Source organism: Acipenser ruthenus, chromosome 3 (assembly GCF_902713425.1).
Source record: "Acipenser ruthenus chromosome 3, fAciRut3.2 maternal haplotype, whole genome shotgun sequence".
NCBI lineage: Eukaryota > Metazoa > Chordata > Actinopteri > Acipenseriformes > Acipenseridae > Acipenser > Acipenser ruthenus.
This window is the reverse complement of record NC_081191.1, coordinates 93,186,857-93,205,152: the sequence shown is the minus strand read 5'-3', so window position 1 is coordinate 93,205,152 and position 18,296 is coordinate 93,186,857. Positions and strand designations below refer to the sequence as shown.

Below are 18,296 nucleotides of genomic sequence, written 5' to 3'. Positions count from 1 at the left end.
GCCCCACTGCATCACAATTCTCCTGAAACGAGACACTGACCTGTTGTGGCAATGTGCCCCGCCCCTGTGTGCATATTATGTGTTGTATGTTGCGTGCGTGTGTTAATGTTGGTGTATAGTCATTGGTACACAGGATATAAACGGGTCTGTGTTTCACGTGTATTAAAAAGTGTAGATTTGTATTTAGGCATGAGGAGGGCACAAATCACTTCACGTGCTGGGATTCAAGTGAATAATTAATTAGTAATTGAATCCCAGCACAACTGCATATATAGATGCACATTTCTTTCACTCGGGGTTGGGTGTTCGGTGAGTGGAGAACGGGAGAGAGAGAAGGAGAAAAGTAATTGTTAAAATAATCGTTAAAAGAAGCTCACCGTGTTTTGTCTGTTTGGTCCGTTTTTGTTTGTCTTTTTATTTTGGCGTATAGTGCCGTGTCCTGTTTTTGTGTTCCAACCTTTTATTTTCTGTTCTGTTTATTAAATGCTGAGCGAAAGCATTCGCTCAGCTTCACCAAACCACACATCTCTGTCTGTTTATTTCCTGCTTCTGGTCTGACGCCACCCACTCCGGCCGTCTTTGTGACACCTGTCTAACCTGATTATTGTAAATTGGATAGATTTATCATGATCTAGACCTCCCAGTCTTTCACATTCACACTTACTGTTTTTCTAAGAGTAGTTGCATTATTCTGCTCTTCCACAAATTTCTTCTGTGGATAAAACTTTCAATCTGCAGGCTATTGTTGTTTGTTTTGGTATTGGTAGTGTTTTGCTGTGTTCATGTACTGGTGGTAGAGTTTGTTTTTAAACATTCCCTATCACAACCTGATAAACACTCTCGTGTCTAATGGAAAGACCATTATTTATAAAGCAAAGAGAAAATAAACTAATAATAAACCAACAAAGGAGACAACCACTTCAACTAATGCAATAATCCTCCATTAGGTCCAACTCTAAGAAACCAGTGTTCTCAACAGTAGCACTGAAGCTTTAGCAAGGGCCGGGGATCCCTGAGTGCTGAGACCCTTCATTGAATATTTATCTGTTCCAACTGTAGCCTAGATTTTCATCTTCATGAATTGTATTATTTTTTTCATATAAAACTTAACAGCAACACTGTATAAAAGAGAAAAAACATTACGACCTGCAGTATGCCTCGAGGGCAATATACATATATTTTCTCCACAACAATAATACAGGGGCTAGCATAGTCTAAGTACTTTTAAATGCATCAATATCTGGGCGAGATGCTTCAATTAATAATTTACAAGAGTCAGACAAAAAAAAAAGTCTTCCATTTTGTTATTGCCTTGCTCCTAACATGGGTGTTTGTATGGATCCAACTAGAATGGATTTTAAATCTCCAGTGTAAAAGTAGTGAGTGACACTACAATGGCAATGCAACGGTTCTGTACTAAAGGGAAACGGTAGTACTAAATAATACAATGTGATGCCACTTGTTGAATGTATGCATTGCACAACAATAATGTTCCCTCATGCTGGTACTAGTGGTTGAAATAATAAAAGGAGGTCTACTTGCTTTCATTATCGATGAAATTCTCATAGGACGGCCAGTCGTCCCCCCAGTAGAAGGTGCCGTTGAGGGAAGTGTTTAATTTCTCAAAGTCTCTGACACACTTCTGACGAAGGTTGCCCATGAAGAGCTGAAGACCGATGAGGGCAAACACACTTAGGCAGAAAACTGTCAGAATCATTACGTCAGACAGTTTTTTCACCGACTGGATTAGTGCGCCTACAATGGTTTTCAAGCCTAAAAAAATAGAGGTAGAGTTAATGAAACATGTTTTACAAGCAAAGTCTTATTTTACACCCCCTCCCCTCCCCTCCCTTGTGTTCTCACTTCTGACCTTCCACTGTTAAGTTACAGTTAGTGCAGCTAAATGAAATTGTTAAACATATTGATCCTGTCATCCCCTTTCCTGACCCTACCTTCATTTCGAAGCACTCCGTCATGGCCTGCTGTCCTACTCAAGGTAGTAGTTAACATGCTACACCTAATCCTATTAGAACTGTCTGGATCCATGCACAAGCCTTATTAAATGACCTGCGCCTGGTCGATGGTCACCCTTTTGAAATGGGCTTGGCACAACATATACTGTACAATGCACATATACATGTACAAGACAATGTTTTACAGAATGTGTACAGAATCCTTTCACATGAGGTTATATTCTAATGATCTAAAGACCTTTTATCTTGTATCGCACATGTCTCTCCACTGTATTTGATTTATTTTACTTTTTAACATCTGCCACAAAGAAATTAATTGTATTGTGTTGTATTGTATTTTATTGTATTGTATTGATAGTAATGGAACATGATACAAACATTCTCCTTTTGCACACATGTGTTGATTTCACTGCTTGCAGTATAGGTGAGGTATTTTATAGTCCTCTTTTTACATTAAGTCTGCAGATATAGTCACACAAATATAAATGCAGTTTCCTCCTGCAATTTTCTAAGAGTCACTAAATCCTGCCACATCAGTTTCTCCATGGAATGAACCTTCAATTATCTCCCTAAATACATTGGCACATTCACAGCTATATTTCAAATCTATTAGTGAGACAAACATTTTACTTTTGGTAAAATAAGCTTCTGTTTTAGTGATAGGCTGGCATGCTACACAATGTTAGTGTTGTATAGAGCTGTGTTCCACAAGTAAACATACCCCTGATCTCAAAGGATATCAATTACATTCAATGAACTGAAACATTACATTGGCAGACTAAATAAACCATCACACATGACATATTCCCTTCAGTCCTGATTTAAATTTGTATTAATTTTTTATTTATTTATTTCCATGAAAACCAAATGAGTGACACAACCTCATTTTTGAGCCCGGGGCCTGAAGGGGATATAGACAGTACTATCAGTTCCAAAGAAAAGATGCCTTTTAAAACAGGCTAATGACATTCCTTACTGCTGGAACGGTTGGGTATTGAGGCTCTTAATGGAACAGTAGTACATCGCATGCATTCCCAGACAAATCCCACCACAAACAGAACACAGAGAAAGCCAACCCCACACAACTACCCTACAGAACATGTTCTACAAAACATCTTCCTCTTTTCTCTATGTGCAATTAACATCAGAGCACAGAGAAAGCCATCTCCACACAACTACAATGTGCAATTAACATTGTTAGTGTTAATCTGCTCATCCACAACAGAGGCTGACAATAAACCAGTGTTTTCTTTATAGCCAATGTTGTACTCTGCATGTTGAGTTTCAATATCTCATTTCTTTAATGTATCACTACCTTTCCTGAATTATCTACATATCTACTGTGCAGGTGGCTGTGAGTGTGCTGAAGTCCCTGGGCTCCAGTGCTTTATGAAGCATATAGCAGGACCCAGATTAAGAGCGTGAAACTGATTTCTTGTGTAAGAGAATCAATTGTGAATCAAGTTCTGCTACATGTGTTCAGTATGTCTGATGCTTAAAGTGTATCTTAAAGGCTTCCTATAAGAATACAGGCTTTGCTTTTAAAAAGATACTGTAATGTAAAATGATAAGATAGCACATTGCCCCTAGGGTCTGTATGTATGTATGTATGTATGTACAGTGTGATAATGGAGTGTGTATTTGGGTTTGTTTCCTTGCCAGCACCTGCTATGGATGGCTTTATATATAGTTTACCATGCAAACTCTGCTAACTGTTTATAATGGCCATGCTGCTTATTTGTTAAACACCAAGGCTGAATGAAACCTGCTCGCAGATAACACTGATGAGTCATGTCTGCAAGACAGACAACATCCCTCTGAAAAATGAATACAATTAATAGATTTTCCACTTCTGATTTGATATGGGAATTCCAATAGCTCAGATTAAATTTGATTTAGTTATAAGTTGACTACAGTATGGTATGCCACATTATATATATATATATATATATATATATATATATATATATATATATATATATATATATATATACACACATACACTTTTTTTTCTTAAATGGTATCGATTTTATAAGCGAGATAACACACTCCAGCGCTTATGCGCTGTGTTGCATTAACATATGGTTTTCTTGGTTGAAGGCAGTCACTCAGCTTTGCTTTGCGCCATCTTTTAAATGAATAAAATCCAATCACTAAACAAGTTCAGCCATAGCAGCAAGTCTATAAGTCCTATATGAATGATAAGGGATACCAGGACAACATCAGTATGTTTTTTGGTTGACTTTTTATTTTATTTCTATTGTTTTTGTTTTTTTCATTTTTCCTTTATAAGCGTTATTCTATTCACAGGTCTCATTTCCCACACCTCTTTGCATTCCCAGCTCACAATCTACTTGATTACTTTTCTATGATGAATCAATAAGGAGATGCTGTGTGGTTTATTTTTTAATGGCAGCCTTAGTGTTTAATGCCGTCCTCACCTGGAATGACAGAGATAGTTTTCAGGGCTCGCAGTACTCTGAACGTTCTTAAGGCTGAGACATTGCCCAGGTCCACAAACTCAGTAACATATCTGCAACAAGCGAGAGCCACATACAGACAATGACAAAGCAGCATGAATCAAGCCAGCACAGTGGGTGGGGGGATGGGAAGCATCTGAGACAGAGCGAGAGAGAAAGCTCTACTTTCGTATTACAATCTGCTTCAACAGATTGGGATTCCTTACCTGGGATTACTGAAATAGTTTTCAAAGCTCTCAGGACTCTGAAAGTTCGAAGAGCTGAAACATTGCCTAGGTTTACAAACTCTGTTACATACCTGCAGGATCAAATCACAGTTATTTTGAAGTGCAACAAGAAGAAAACATCTTTTACTATTCTTATTCTTATGTGGCTGGTGGTGCAGACCATGAACCAAGCATTCAGGCTCCTTGAAGAACATCTCCTGCACAGATCTCCTATGTTAAGGGTTAAGACATCTCTGACGCTGTGGTCATGCCCTGTATCTGAAAATACGCAGAGCAGATCAAGCAATTTAGACAGAACTGATTTCCTTTCATAAGGAAATTTCATCCGGTTTGACCATTTAACTGATTGAATTTATGAAAATAATAAATAGAATGACTAGAATGGGGCAGTTGCAGATCGGAACTGATGTAATCTTATTCTTCTGTTGTACTGCTGCCTTTCTGTTTATTTTATTAATCAAAGGCAACAGTCAAAAATGATCTCTTATATTGAATATCAGGACTCTTTTATGCTGGATGACAATAATGCAGCTTCACTCAGAACAAGTGAATACCAGATGGGTTTCTACAATCAGGCAATTGCCTTTTACTGTAGAGGTGATTTATAATAAAATGACAGTGACCAGGCCTGAAACCAGGGGATGTTCTGCTAATGAGTCTTAATACTGTATCAATACAATGATCACAGCTGAGGATTTTTCACATTAACAAGTCAAAATACATTAACATAAAACAAATTTGATTTCAGAGCTTGCTGTAACAGCCCTCTACTGTACAGTAGCTTCAGATATTTTCGTTGCAATTTGCAATCGTTCTGAGCAGTCCACGGCTTTGTTGCTTCTTATTTAGATATTTTATATAACATGTCTGTATAATATTTCAGTGTTTATTTTTATTGCTACACTGCAGGAGATGTTCAAAAAGACACTGGCATTGTGGTTTCAGTTTCCACTCACAATCTAATAGATCAGATTAGTCCTGTACTTTCACTGCTAATAAGCTTGAAGCAAAGAATCCCAATCTATTCAACTTCTTTGATAAATGACTGCAAATTACTCAACTACTGCTAATACAACTACTGCTACTAATATTAATAATATACACCCAATTCAGAGAGCCACTGAGTAATACTGGTCACATGATAAAACAAAAACCCTGTATTTGTTTTGTTCATAACACATGGAAACAGAATATTCAGCCACATTTTAGTAATGATTGGACAAAACATCTCTGCCTTTCCTGAAAAAGTTAATAACACATAAATATGACAGGATATCAAACAAAACAAAACAAATTGTGGTGTACTGAACAGAAGAGGAGCCACACACATTACAGCAGGAGGCTTCCCTGCAGATATTGCTTATCACAAGCCATACATGTCTCAGAAGCCCTGTATGCTCCCAGGATATATATATATATATATATATATATATATATATATATATATATATATATATATATATATATATATATATGCTCAAATTTGTTGGTATCCTTACAGCTCATTGAAATAATGCTTCATTCCTCCTGAAAAGTGATGAAATTAAAAGCTATTTTATCATGTATACTTGCATGCCTTTGGTATGTCATAGAAAAAGCAAAGAAGCTGTGAAAAGAGATGAATTATTGCTTATTCTACAAAGATATTTTAAAATGGCTTGGACACATTTGTTGGTACCCCTTAGAAAAGATAATAAATAATTGGATTACAGTGATATTTCAAACTAATTACTTTCTTTAATTAGTATCACACATGTCTCCAATCTTGTAATCAGTCATTCAGCCTATTTAAATGGAGAAAAGTAGTCACTGTGCTGTTTGGTATCATTGTGTGCACCACACTGAACATGGACCAGAGAAAGCAAAGGAGAGAGTTGTCTGAGGAGATCAGAAAGAAAATAATAGACAAGCATGGTAAAGGTAAAGGCTACAAGACCATCTCCAAGCAGCTTGATGTTCCTGTGACAACAGTTGCAAATATTATTAAGAAGTTTAAGGTCCATGGAACTGTAGCCAACCTCCCTGGGCGCGGCCGCAAGAGGAAAATCGACCCCAGAGTGAGCAGAAGGATAGTGCGAATGGTAGAAAAAGAACCAAGGATAACTGCCAAAGAGATACAAGCTGAACTCCAAGGTGAAGGTACGTCAGTTTCTGATCGCACCATCCATCGCTTTTTGAGCGAAAGTGGGCTCCATGGAAGAAGACCCAGGAGGACTCCACTTTTGACAGAAAAACATAAAAAAGCCAGACTGGAATTTGCTAAAATGCATATTGACAAGCCACAATCCTTCTGGGAGAATGTCCTTTGGACAGATGAGTCAAAACTGGAGCTTTTTGGCAAGTCACATCAGCTCTATGTTCACAGACGAAAAAATGAAGCTTTCAAAGAAAAGAACACCATACCTACAGTGAAACATGGAGGAGGCTCGGTAATGTTTTGGGGCTGCTTTGCTGCGCCTGGCACAGGGTGCCTTGAATCTGTGCAAGGCACAATGAAATCTCAAGACTATCAAGGCATTCTGGAGCGAAACGTACTGTCCAGTGTCAGAAAGCTCTGTCTCAGTCGCAGGTCATGGGTCCTCCAACAGGATAATGACCCAAAACACACAGCTAAAAGCACCCAAGAATGGATAAGAACAAAACATTGGACTATTCTGAAGTGGCCTTCTATGAGTCCTGATCTGAATCCTATCGAACATCTATGGAAAGAGCTGAAACTTGCAGTCTGGAGAAGGCACCCATCAAACCTGAGACAGCTGGAGCAGTTTGCTCAGGAAGAGTGGGCCAAACTACCTGTTAACAGGTGCAGAAGTCTCATTGAGAGCTACAGAAAACATTTGATTGCAGAGATTGCCTCTAAAGGTTGTGCAACAAAATATTAGGTTAGCGGTCCCATCATTTTTGTCCATGCTATTTTCATTTGTTTTCTTATTTACAATATTATGTTGAATAAAAAATCAAAAGCAAAGTCTGATTTCTATTAAATATGGAATAAACAATGGTGGATGCCAATTACTTTTGTCAGTTTCAAGTTATTTCAGAGAAAATTGTGCATTCTTCATTTTTTGTGGAGGGGTACCAACAAATTTGAGCACGTCTGTATATATATATATATATATATATATATATATATATATATATATATATATATATATATATATATATATATATATATACTTAATTGGCTCTCTTTGGTTTGGTTTTGCTATGCTGTATATTTTAGTTTATCTCAGAAATGACTCAAGTGGATTTCAAGTTAGATAATAAACACTTGATGTCTGGGCCTTTAGGAATTGCGAGCTGGAAACATGAAGGCAATTGGAAAGTCTTGCTCTTTTTCTAGCACTCAGGATGCTAAGAGGGTGGGTGACTGCTGGCTTCAGTTTACACAAACCACACCCAATCTGAGGGCAAGGGCTTCAAGCAATGGAAGCGGGGCTTGTAGCAGTGATAGATATGTACACATTTATAACTCTTTATAATGTAAGTAATGAACTCTTTCAGTTCTGCCTCATCTTAGAGACGTATGTTAACAAATGCCGTCGGAAATCACGTTGGAATATTCTGAAAAACATTTTTTTTTTGTCCTGTTCTCATGTATACTCAAAAAAAGGACGTTATTCTTCAGCTCGACAAAAATTATTGGTTAAATAGTTAAAGAGGAAGTAACTTAAATTATATTTATTTTTTGTAATAATCAAAAACAAAAATACAGAAAAAATCATAAAAAGGGAACAATAATAATAATAATAATAATAATAATAATAATAATAATAATAATAATAATAATAATAATTATTATTATTATTATTATTATTATTATTATTATTATTATTATTATTATTATTATTTGAAGCTGCTTACTCTAAATTAGGAGTTTTCTGTTGTACACCACAATTTATTTTGGCTCTTTACTGTATTTTGGATCCCAACAGAATTTGGCACCATTCATTAAAGTTGTTAAGACAAGCCTATAGCACCCTTTTCCAAGGTTTTGTCTGGATATGCAGCTGAGCTGCCTTTACGTATCAGAGCTCAGGTTTACACCAAACTATCATTCTTTGGTGTGTATGCACACTAGTTAATGTGAATGGTATATTTTTTTCAGCAAGCAGACTACAATTTGTTTGTATAAATTCCGTAAAGGTAGCAGACCCTTCTACTCATTTGAAGACATTCCTAAGGTAGAAAGTAGCACAACAGAGATTAAGGGATTTGTCTTTTTTTAATGTATATGTTTTATACTGATAATATTTTACAGGACATGCCAATAGAACTTTTTCTTTATATATATATATATATATATATATATATATATATATATATATATATATATATTCCATGTGACCCTGTCCTTTTCTTTATGAAAGTGTCAGCTTTGTAACAAGCTGGTCCCTGGGTTTCTAAACCAAGCACATTGTTTTTTTATACTCTCCACACACGCTTCGGGATGGCAGAATGACTCCTGCTATGCCAGCAAGACTTCCTGCAGTCCAGGGTGCTGAGCAGATAAACAGTGTTGCTGATGAGAGTGACAATGCCAGGGAAATATAGGGCATGTCAAGTGAGATGAAGAACACAATCATGACCAAAAGCAGAGACTGATTCAGAAAATGAAAATGCACATGGTAAACCATGTATAAGAAATGAAACAGAATCTATCATCCCTACTTTTAATCACCAACTACAGCTTGAATGTACTTCAGACAATATGTTTGTTCACCCATTCACTAATATGGTGTGTGATATTTCTAGATCCAGACAAAACCTTTAAAAGAAACCAGTGTGCAGTAAGCTTTGTTTCTCAACAAGCAACATTCTTAAAAAGAAAGCAAAGTCCTCTGAAGAAATTCAAAGTGGTCAAAAAACAGGACAAAAAAATGCCCATGAAAGCTCTTGGGATACAGTTCTAGAAACAGGAGGACAATAAAGGGAAGGGGTGGCAGGTTAGTTGACTTCACTCTGGGGATCAAATACTTACGCCATGAGAATAACACTGAAATCCAACCAATTCCATGGGTCTCGCAGGAAGGTAAAGGGGCCAATGCAGAATCCTCTCGCCAGGATTTTTATCAGGGATTCAAAAGTGTAAATGCCAGTGAAAGTGTACCTGAGTGGAGTGTTTAAAAGATTGAGAGCATTAGCAGTCAATGGAATGGGAGTGACAAGGCGCATTCAACCCACTCTTGTTTTTTAAGTGGGCTGCCTCAAATATGGTACAGTGCAGGTGTATCAGGATCAGATGACACAAAAAGGTGGTAAGCATGTGTAATCATCAGCCTCATAATAATCATAATAATGAATCGCAAGCTTCAATACATTATCCCATGATGAATGGACATATCAAGAATTGCTTCAAAATAAAGCCAGTTTCTGCTGAGAAATGGGCTGAATCCAAAACAGTGCAATTATCGAAATCGTCTCAACAGTAGAATTGAATTACTTGTAGAATTGAAATAACAGATTCAATCAGGTCACTTTGGGTGCCAGGGAGAATGATAAATAGAGGACAAACAATAGTGGAGCCATTCTCCAAAACACACAGTCCACCAGAATGGGTTTTCAAATTAAGGAGAAGTAAAAACAAGTGCTGGAAAGTCAGATAATCGATATGTCAAACACTCAATAGCACATGCTGTAATGGGACAGAAATACAAGCACCTCAAATATATTGCTTTCACTAAATATCCACAGTCCAGGACTTAGTGCCTTTTGCAAAACTAGGCACTAAATCTAAGATTGAGGACTTTGTCCGTAGTTAAGAAATTATTGAATTATGAAACATACATATGTGTATATGAAGTGTGAAAAATTCTATATAGAGCAAGTCAGTACGTCAGTAAGTAACACTGTCATGAATTTAGCTGCGATCTACAAATCTCTTAAGAGCTAACCCTCCATCTCCAGTACAGCCGATGTTAAGCACCCTGGAACCTGTATTGCAGCAATCTCGGAGCAGTACCAAACACTGCTCCTATCTGCTAAAATAACTTTAAATGTGTTTATTTAAATGTTGGAATTATTATTTCTGTTTTGTGAAGTGATTTGGAAACCCACTCTCCAGTTCTTTCTGAATGCAAAAGGTTCTGATCACACTGTCACAGCCAGACCTCAAATTGCTTCTGTCCAGATATTTTGAAAGATAATCTGAAAATCCTAGTTGGTGTAAAATTGAAAAGTCTTGGATGAAGCTCATGTCTTTTCGGTACGGTATGCAATTACGATTGGCCAATCCAACTTAAAAACAATTCGATAGCACTTTACATGAAGTGTCTCTAATGACGGTGTGTGTGCATAGCAGTTACATGTAAATATATGTGTACTTACACCTAATTACAATGTTATTATGCATAGCATTGTTACATTGTACTTAATGTGTAAATATTTTTCTGTGACATATGCAAGTACACAATTGCATCAGAAAAGGGTCAGAGTTAGGTTTAAAGTCAGGGTTAGGGTTAGGGATAGGGATAGGGATAGGGATAGGGATAGGGTTAGGTTTAGAGTCAGGGTTAGGGTTAGGGATAGGGTTAGGGATAGGGATAGGGATAGGGTAAGGAATAGGGATAGGGTTAGGGTCATTAGTATACATGTATTTAGTAAGTAGCTACAATGTAAATACACAGTCATTGGAGACACTTCATGTAAAGTGTTTCCAGAAATTCTTGTAACACTGAAGTATTTGTTTCTAAAAAAAAAACCTTTAATGAACATTTTGGAAGGAGGCATAACAGTCTATTTTGTAATGAAAAGTATATCATACCATGATTTCATTCAGATGTGGCATAGCAGGTGCAGTCAGCAGAGTTATGAGCTGAGTAGACTTACATTGTTAACTTACTTGCAAAGTGAGGCTCACAAGGCAAGAAACACCTGGCAAAGCTTTACATCAGGACAAATAGGGCACAGTTCAGAGGTCAGTATTGTGGAAGTAAGTTTAAGGAATAGCAAAGAACAGAGAAGAATTCAGCAGAGTGCACATGTATTAGAACACCTCAAGATGTGTCATTTATATCCTTTATATACCTACCTGCAGGAGAATTTACATTTCAGTAATCAGTGATATAGAAACAATAGGAACCCATGTGTGAAAATGTTAGACCACTTTGTGCTGTAATTAGGCATCTTAAAAAAAACTTCTAAAAAGTATCATGAATTTTACCATTTGTGGCTCTCCTTTTCTCTTACCGTTTTGAATTAATTGCATGTGTGGCCCATTAAAGTCATCAATTAAAATAGACAATCACTAATTTGCCTATTTTGATCGTTTTCCAAGATTTTCAGTTAGAGTGGCTTGATTTCATATGCACAACAAATCAAAACAACAGAAGCAATGGGGTGTTGTAATGAATGTGCACACTGCTGTATGTTTTTCGAAGGACAATGTGCATAAGAAAGGGAGAAATGTAAAAAGCATACTTACTCAACATACTTGGCCCAGGAATATGGTTCAGACATGGCCATGAACACACAGTTGGTCAGAATAGTGCACATTATGAACAAACTGAACAATGTGCAGGGGAGAGAGTGAAGGAAGAGGCCATACACGTGTCAACAATAAAAACATTGCAAAAACAAATCATTTTTTATATATATATATATATATATATATATATATATATATATATATATATATATATATGGTGTATATGGTAACTCTTTGAATAAAGTGTCTCTAATTACTGTGTATTTACATTGTAGTTACTTAGTAAATACATGTGTACTTACAAAGAATTACAATGTTATTATGCATAGTTACAATGTGTAAACATTTTTGCATGACATAACTCTAACCCTAATCCAATCCCTAACCCCTTAACACTAACCTTAACTCTAACCCTAACCCTAATCCTTTTGTGATACAATTGTAAACTTACATATATCATGCGGAACAGTTTACACATTAAGTACACTGTAACCATGCATAATAACATTCTAATTATGTGTAAGTACACATGTATTTACTAAGTAACTGCTATGTAAAGTGTTACCCAATATTTATACAAAAAAATACTTAAGTCTTCATTTAACTAGCATACAGATAGCTTATTGCCAATCTTGACAAAATCTACCAGTTAATTTGATATTTTGAGTAACCATTTTGAAAATATTTTGCATGCCACTTTCCTAGTGATCAGTATTGTGAACGCTTCTTGGTTCACAGTCATGAGTAAACAGAGAAAGTATATGTAAGCTTTAACATTTTGAAACAATTTTGTTTTGGGTAAAGAACCCAATTTTTAACCAGCTGTTTGAAAGGCTATTAATTGATGACCATCATAGAGTAAAATGCAATGACGTTTTTAACGACTGTGATTGAGATTTTAATGTAATCTTTACCTCAGGGTGGCTGGGTCTTCTTTATGAATAGCACTTACTGTACAAAGTGAAAAGCATTAATCGGCTTTATTTTAGGGATATGCAATATGTGCACATAGAGACTTTGGAGTGACTGAAAGGCTGTAACAGGATGCAGACTCAAATCCAGCTGGTATTACTGTACTCTAAATTCTTTGCTTTAGAGTTGTACAGTATGTTCAGAAAGTTGCCCTTTTCACTGGACGCCACCATCACAAGAGGATGGTTCCTCTCACAGTCTGCACAGTGGGCTCTGAAGGTACATGTGACCGACAGCCTGCAAGTCCCAAAACTAATAGGGCAGTGGTCACATGTTTCTAAACCAGAACTAACAGGGCAGTGGTCATTTGTTTCTGAAGCTATTTGCTCTTATTTAATTTCAGGATTAAGAGAGGGTTATCAGTGTGATTTCATCTGTGATGGTGGGGAAATGTACTGTAACACTAGGACCAAGAGCTGATTCATCTGTATGTATTATATTTTGGTTTTATTTTTGAGAGCCCCTGCCTATCAGTAGCCTGTTATCAATTGTGACTTAAAGTCACAGTGATGACATGGACATTGCTGCATTTAAGAGTTGGATCAGGGTATGAAAGCACTGCAATGGTATAATGGAGAATCATTGCTGTGTTTAAGAGTTGGATCAGGGTTTGAAAGCACTGCAATGGTATAATGGAGAATCATTGCTGTGTTTAAGAGTTGGATCAGGGTTTGAAAGCACTGCTATGGTATAATGGAGAATCATTGCTGTGTTTAAGAGTTGGATCGGGGTATGAAAGCACTGCAATGGTATAATGGAGACTCGTTGCTGTGTTTAAGAGTTGGATCAGGGTATGAAAGCACTGTTATGATATATCCAGACACCTACAGAATTTCACTTGTGATTCTTATTAGTCATGCCATAAGCAAAGTGTCCGTAAGACTAATATTTCTCAACACTTTGAAACACTTTTTTATTTTTATTTTTAGCAACAGTGTGTTTTGGCCATGATACAGCTGGAAACAGCCATTTGAACCTGGCGTACAATGGAAAGTGACTCCCAATCAGACTTCTGAACACAAATGTCAAAGTGCTGGTCACTGGATAGGAATGTAAAAGAGGCATGTACAGTTCTTAAGCTTTAAGCTTTAAGTTATAAACACTTATAAACACTGAATACTGCTTTTGCATTCATTATGGATTCTAACTGCAGTCTTTTCTTGTTATTTCAGAATTGTTGTATATAATCAAATGATATGAATGCCAATTAAATATACATTCTATATTAACTTTGAGTTATTTGATCGTGTATTAATTTCAGAACCCCTAATACAGCGTCACTGTTTGAGGGCATTGTTGTTCTTATCGGCACTGTGGGGTCATTCTTGGCTCTATTTCTGCATTGTCACATGTTTGTAGGCAAGTCATGGTTCGTTTTTTCAATTTTCTTCCACCTAAGTGAGTGAACGTTTAATTACTATGATTATTTTTAAAATGTCTGCTTCTTTGGCAAGCTTAGCTCCCTCTTGTGATCAGCTACTACGGTGATTCATTATAAGGGTATATAAAAAATGTTTTTGATAAAGCTATTTTGTTCAAGATATACATTGAATAGACAAAACGATACTAAAGACAAAGCTAGTCAATCATTAATATTCAGTGCAGTGATGGGTATGGAGGCGTCCGTTTGATGTATTCTAGGTGTTCCTTTTTGGAACCCATTTGGGTTGCAGTTTAAGCAATCCATAGCTGCTGACAGATGCCCTTTAACCTTCTTTAAATGTGACGTGCCCCTTCCGGATCTACAAGCCTTTTAGCCAATGAGAGGGCTTGATTTGCCCAGGCAATGCTAAAATATAGGGTAAAAGGTGAATGCCTGCATTTACATGGAATATCGGCACAAGCAGAAGTGAACAAACCCATTAACAAATGCTTGTAGTCCTTTAACTCTTTAAAGGATGATGAGAATATTGTTAAATAGCCTAGATACGTGGCCCATTGTAATATCACCATTTTGAACTGACTTTGCAGTTGAATGGGATTTTTCAGGTTTTTTTTTTTTTTTTTTTTTTTTAAGCGGGTGATGTCAGCTGTACCAATATTGAGAATAAAGCACGGTAAAAACTCAATATGGTATAGTTGATGTCATGCAATACAGCAGCGCTCCGATTGGCTGAAAGCAGTCTATAGTACTGTGTTTACTCATGCTGTGACATGGTCAATAACCATTCTGAACCTGGTCTTGCTTTACTCTAACATAAAGATCCTCAGCAGTCTATAGTACTGTGTTCACTCATGCTGTGACATGGTCAATAACCATTCTGAACCTGGTCTTGCTTTACTCTAACATAAAGATCCTCAGCAGTCTATAGTACTGTGTTCACTCATGCTGTGACATGGTCAATAGTCATTCTGAACCTGGTCTTGCTTAACTCTAACATTCCATAAATGCAAAAGCATTTATATACAACACCATTATTCCGGAAATAGAAAAAATATAACCTTGCAAAACTGGAACATTAAAATGTAATCCCAGACCGTATGGTGGTGTAATTAACAGCTGTCACCAAAGGAATACACTCAAACCAGTTAGTGGATTTCAAACCCTTTCAATTTCTATCAACCAAGAAAAAGGATATGAATGCACTAAAACTTTAATTGAAACTCTTCTGATTGGATGGAAAGGACTAAATATGTACAGTGCAGATGTGCCATTGAATCGGAAGATCGCCTTTCCTTTGTTCAGTACTATAAATGTCTGTGAGGAGAGAGAGAGAGAGAGAGAGAGAGAGAGAGAGAGAGAGAGAGAGAGAGAGAGAGAGAGAGAGAGAGAGAAATATCTTTATACAAAACACAAAAACTGCCTGATTGTCAGGAAGTAAAAGGAATTGCTGCTTAAAGACAAGCAATTAGTGATCACCCAAGGCCACTGCTTTTAGGCACTGCATGTCACCGGGGTATGCATGGTAATTCAATACCATACTCTATAGTGCTACTGTAACATGAATGACAATACACAGGACCACAAGGCATTTATCAATGCAACAGTCTTTTCTTTTGAATATCTTATGAATATGAGGCACATCGAGATGCAATTTGCAAGGCAGGGTTCACAAACTCTCTGATGAGGTTGATGCTATTCTACGTGGAGGTGTAGGCCAGGGTGCTTGTTTTTCTTTTCATGGTCCTGACACTAAGTTGACTGAGCTGTGTGCACAGAGCTGCATTTCTGATGCTGTGATTGCATTCTACATGCAGTGGGTTTACAGCAGGATGACCTGTTGCTCATGGCACTGTCAGCTTTAATGTGTTAGATGTGCTGTGTGTTACTTTCTCAGCTTATTAGCGTGTACTGCAGCAGACACAATAAAACATCAAAACTAAAAGGGCTAACCTATGTTAACCCTAAATAAGCAAGCACTGTATGTGGGCAGTCAGAAACCTATACAGACGGCTCTATTAATTAATTTACATGAATGAATGTTGAAATGCAATACACTGCAATGTGAGCTAATACATTTATATGTTAGTTATGTGTTAATAAATGTAATCATCGGTTATCATGTGAGATGTAGGAAAGAAACTGTGTGTTTACAGGACCTTATAATAATCAAAAAGCAGTGTTTTAGAATTATTACTAACATCTCCAGAGCAGTTCAAGTAAGGAAAATGAAATACACTCCGGGGCTGTGCTGTGAGTCATTTCAGGCCAGTTAAAATGTCAAGCCAAGACATTAATCCCGGCTGTGCTAGTCGCATGATCATTATGATTGCATTTAACAAACAGTGAGGATGCCTGCAGCTTAAGTTAATATATCCTCAAAGCTGAAGCAAGTTCATATCCTAAATGCCACAAGCGTTCATCCCAGATTCTCCAGAGTGTCACTCTTTTTGAGGAGGAACCCCTTCTGAGGGTAGAGATGTCATTTTGAAATGCAGAAGCCCATACATGGGTTCACTTTAGGATGCCTGTGAGGTACAATACTTACTCTCCAAGACATAAAAAAAAACCTCTGAAATCGTTATCTAACATCAGGCCTCATAATATGCCCACGGGTAGATCTTCAGGAACAGGACCGATCTGTATCTCTATTAACACATGTATTATTTCAAAAATAATAAGGCAGTGGTGAGGACACGTGGGTCTTTTCAGATGTTTACAGGATTTAAAAGTTATGTGTATAACTGTTAGAAGAACCTCTATATTTCCCCAATTCTTTTGGTATTTAATATAAATCACATTGAAATTCCTTTATTTCTCTTATGATTGTCATTGCCTAAATCCAGGGACTGCTAAAAGAAAAGCAGGCCATCATGACCTACAGTACATTTACAATATACACAATGGAATCATGTGTTGTGATTTGTGACTTCGTACTTCTGATAACGTTCTCGATTTACTTTAAAAATGCGTTTGTCATTGAACAGGGTTGGGAACAAAGACCAAGACTGGAAGGGCTGACTTGGCCACCCCTGCCCTATGCAGCATTCACTATTCATGCTTCGAACAGCTCACTCACTTTTTTGCAGTTGTAAAAAGGGTCAAGATCGTCCAGAGGCTCTCCGATGAGCTGGGAAGGGATGTCCCCGTATATGCGCGGCAGCTGCTTGCTGGCCTCGAGGTCGGGTCGTGCCCGTGGCTTTTCCTGGTCTCCCAGAACCTCTCGGTACTCCTGCTTGGCGTTCCGGGCCTGCTCCGCGGCAATGCGGTTCTCAATAGCAGCCAGGGATTCACGAGTGAACCGGTGCAAGCTGTCAGGACCCGCTGGTAACAACAAGGTTGCCATCTTTTCATCCTGATTCTTCTGTGCTAGTTTTTACTTACAGCTGGAAAACAATAGAAACATATCACACAAGAGTCAATACGTGTAAGTGATACAGGTAGGAAGAACAACGTGATTTAATAAATCCAATGAATAGCTGAATAATATCATGTGTTTTTTTATTGTGTTTTATGTTGTGCTGTGGTATTGTGAGCCTCATGCCAGGTCGTCATTGTAGAAATTGTTCTCAATTGACTCATCTCGATAAATGAAGGTTTTTAATGATTGATTGGCTGTTCTTTTGTATGATTTTTGCAATCATTGCTTCTTATTCCAGTTACAGGCACAGTAATTGTAATGATTAGCTTTCACCTGCGTTCAGCAGCTGCTCTTCAGTTCTAGTTGCCTGCGATATATATATTAGTAACACAGCCATTTTTGCGGAGGTTTCCTTTTGTTTTGCTGGCAATGCGCTGCTGTGCACATGAGGATTATTACTGCTATAAAGACACCTC

The 18,296-nt window shown here is 37.2% G+C and overlaps 1 protein-coding gene across 2 annotated transcripts in view; it reads right to left on the bottom strand.

The window, feature by feature from the left end:
- Positions 1–17,839, bottom strand: part of LOC117394626 (sodium channel protein type 4 subunit alpha-like) — a 143,744-nt gene extending 125,905 nt beyond the window's left edge. The window contains exons 1-6 of one of the 2 annotated variants that reach the window (XM_059018847.1): positions 17,539–17,839; positions 15,658–15,776; positions 12,104–12,193; positions 9,662–9,790; positions 4,415–4,506; positions 1,543–1,773 (exon numbers count right to left, since the gene is read on the bottom strand). In XM_059018847.1, coding sequence (XP_058874830.1) covers positions 1,543–1,773; positions 4,415–4,506; positions 9,662–9,790; positions 12,104–12,193; positions 15,658–15,776; positions 17,539–17,805 — 928 coding nt within the window. In that variant the 5' untranslated portion in view covers positions 17,806–17,839. Of the gene's footprint in view, positions 1–1,542; positions 1,774–4,414; positions 4,507–9,661; positions 9,791–12,103; positions 12,194–15,657; positions 15,777–17,538 lie in introns of those variants that run through there. The other variant, XM_059018844.1, reaches the window with a different exon arrangement.
- Between the last annotated feature and the right edge of the window lie 457 nt (positions 17,840–18,296).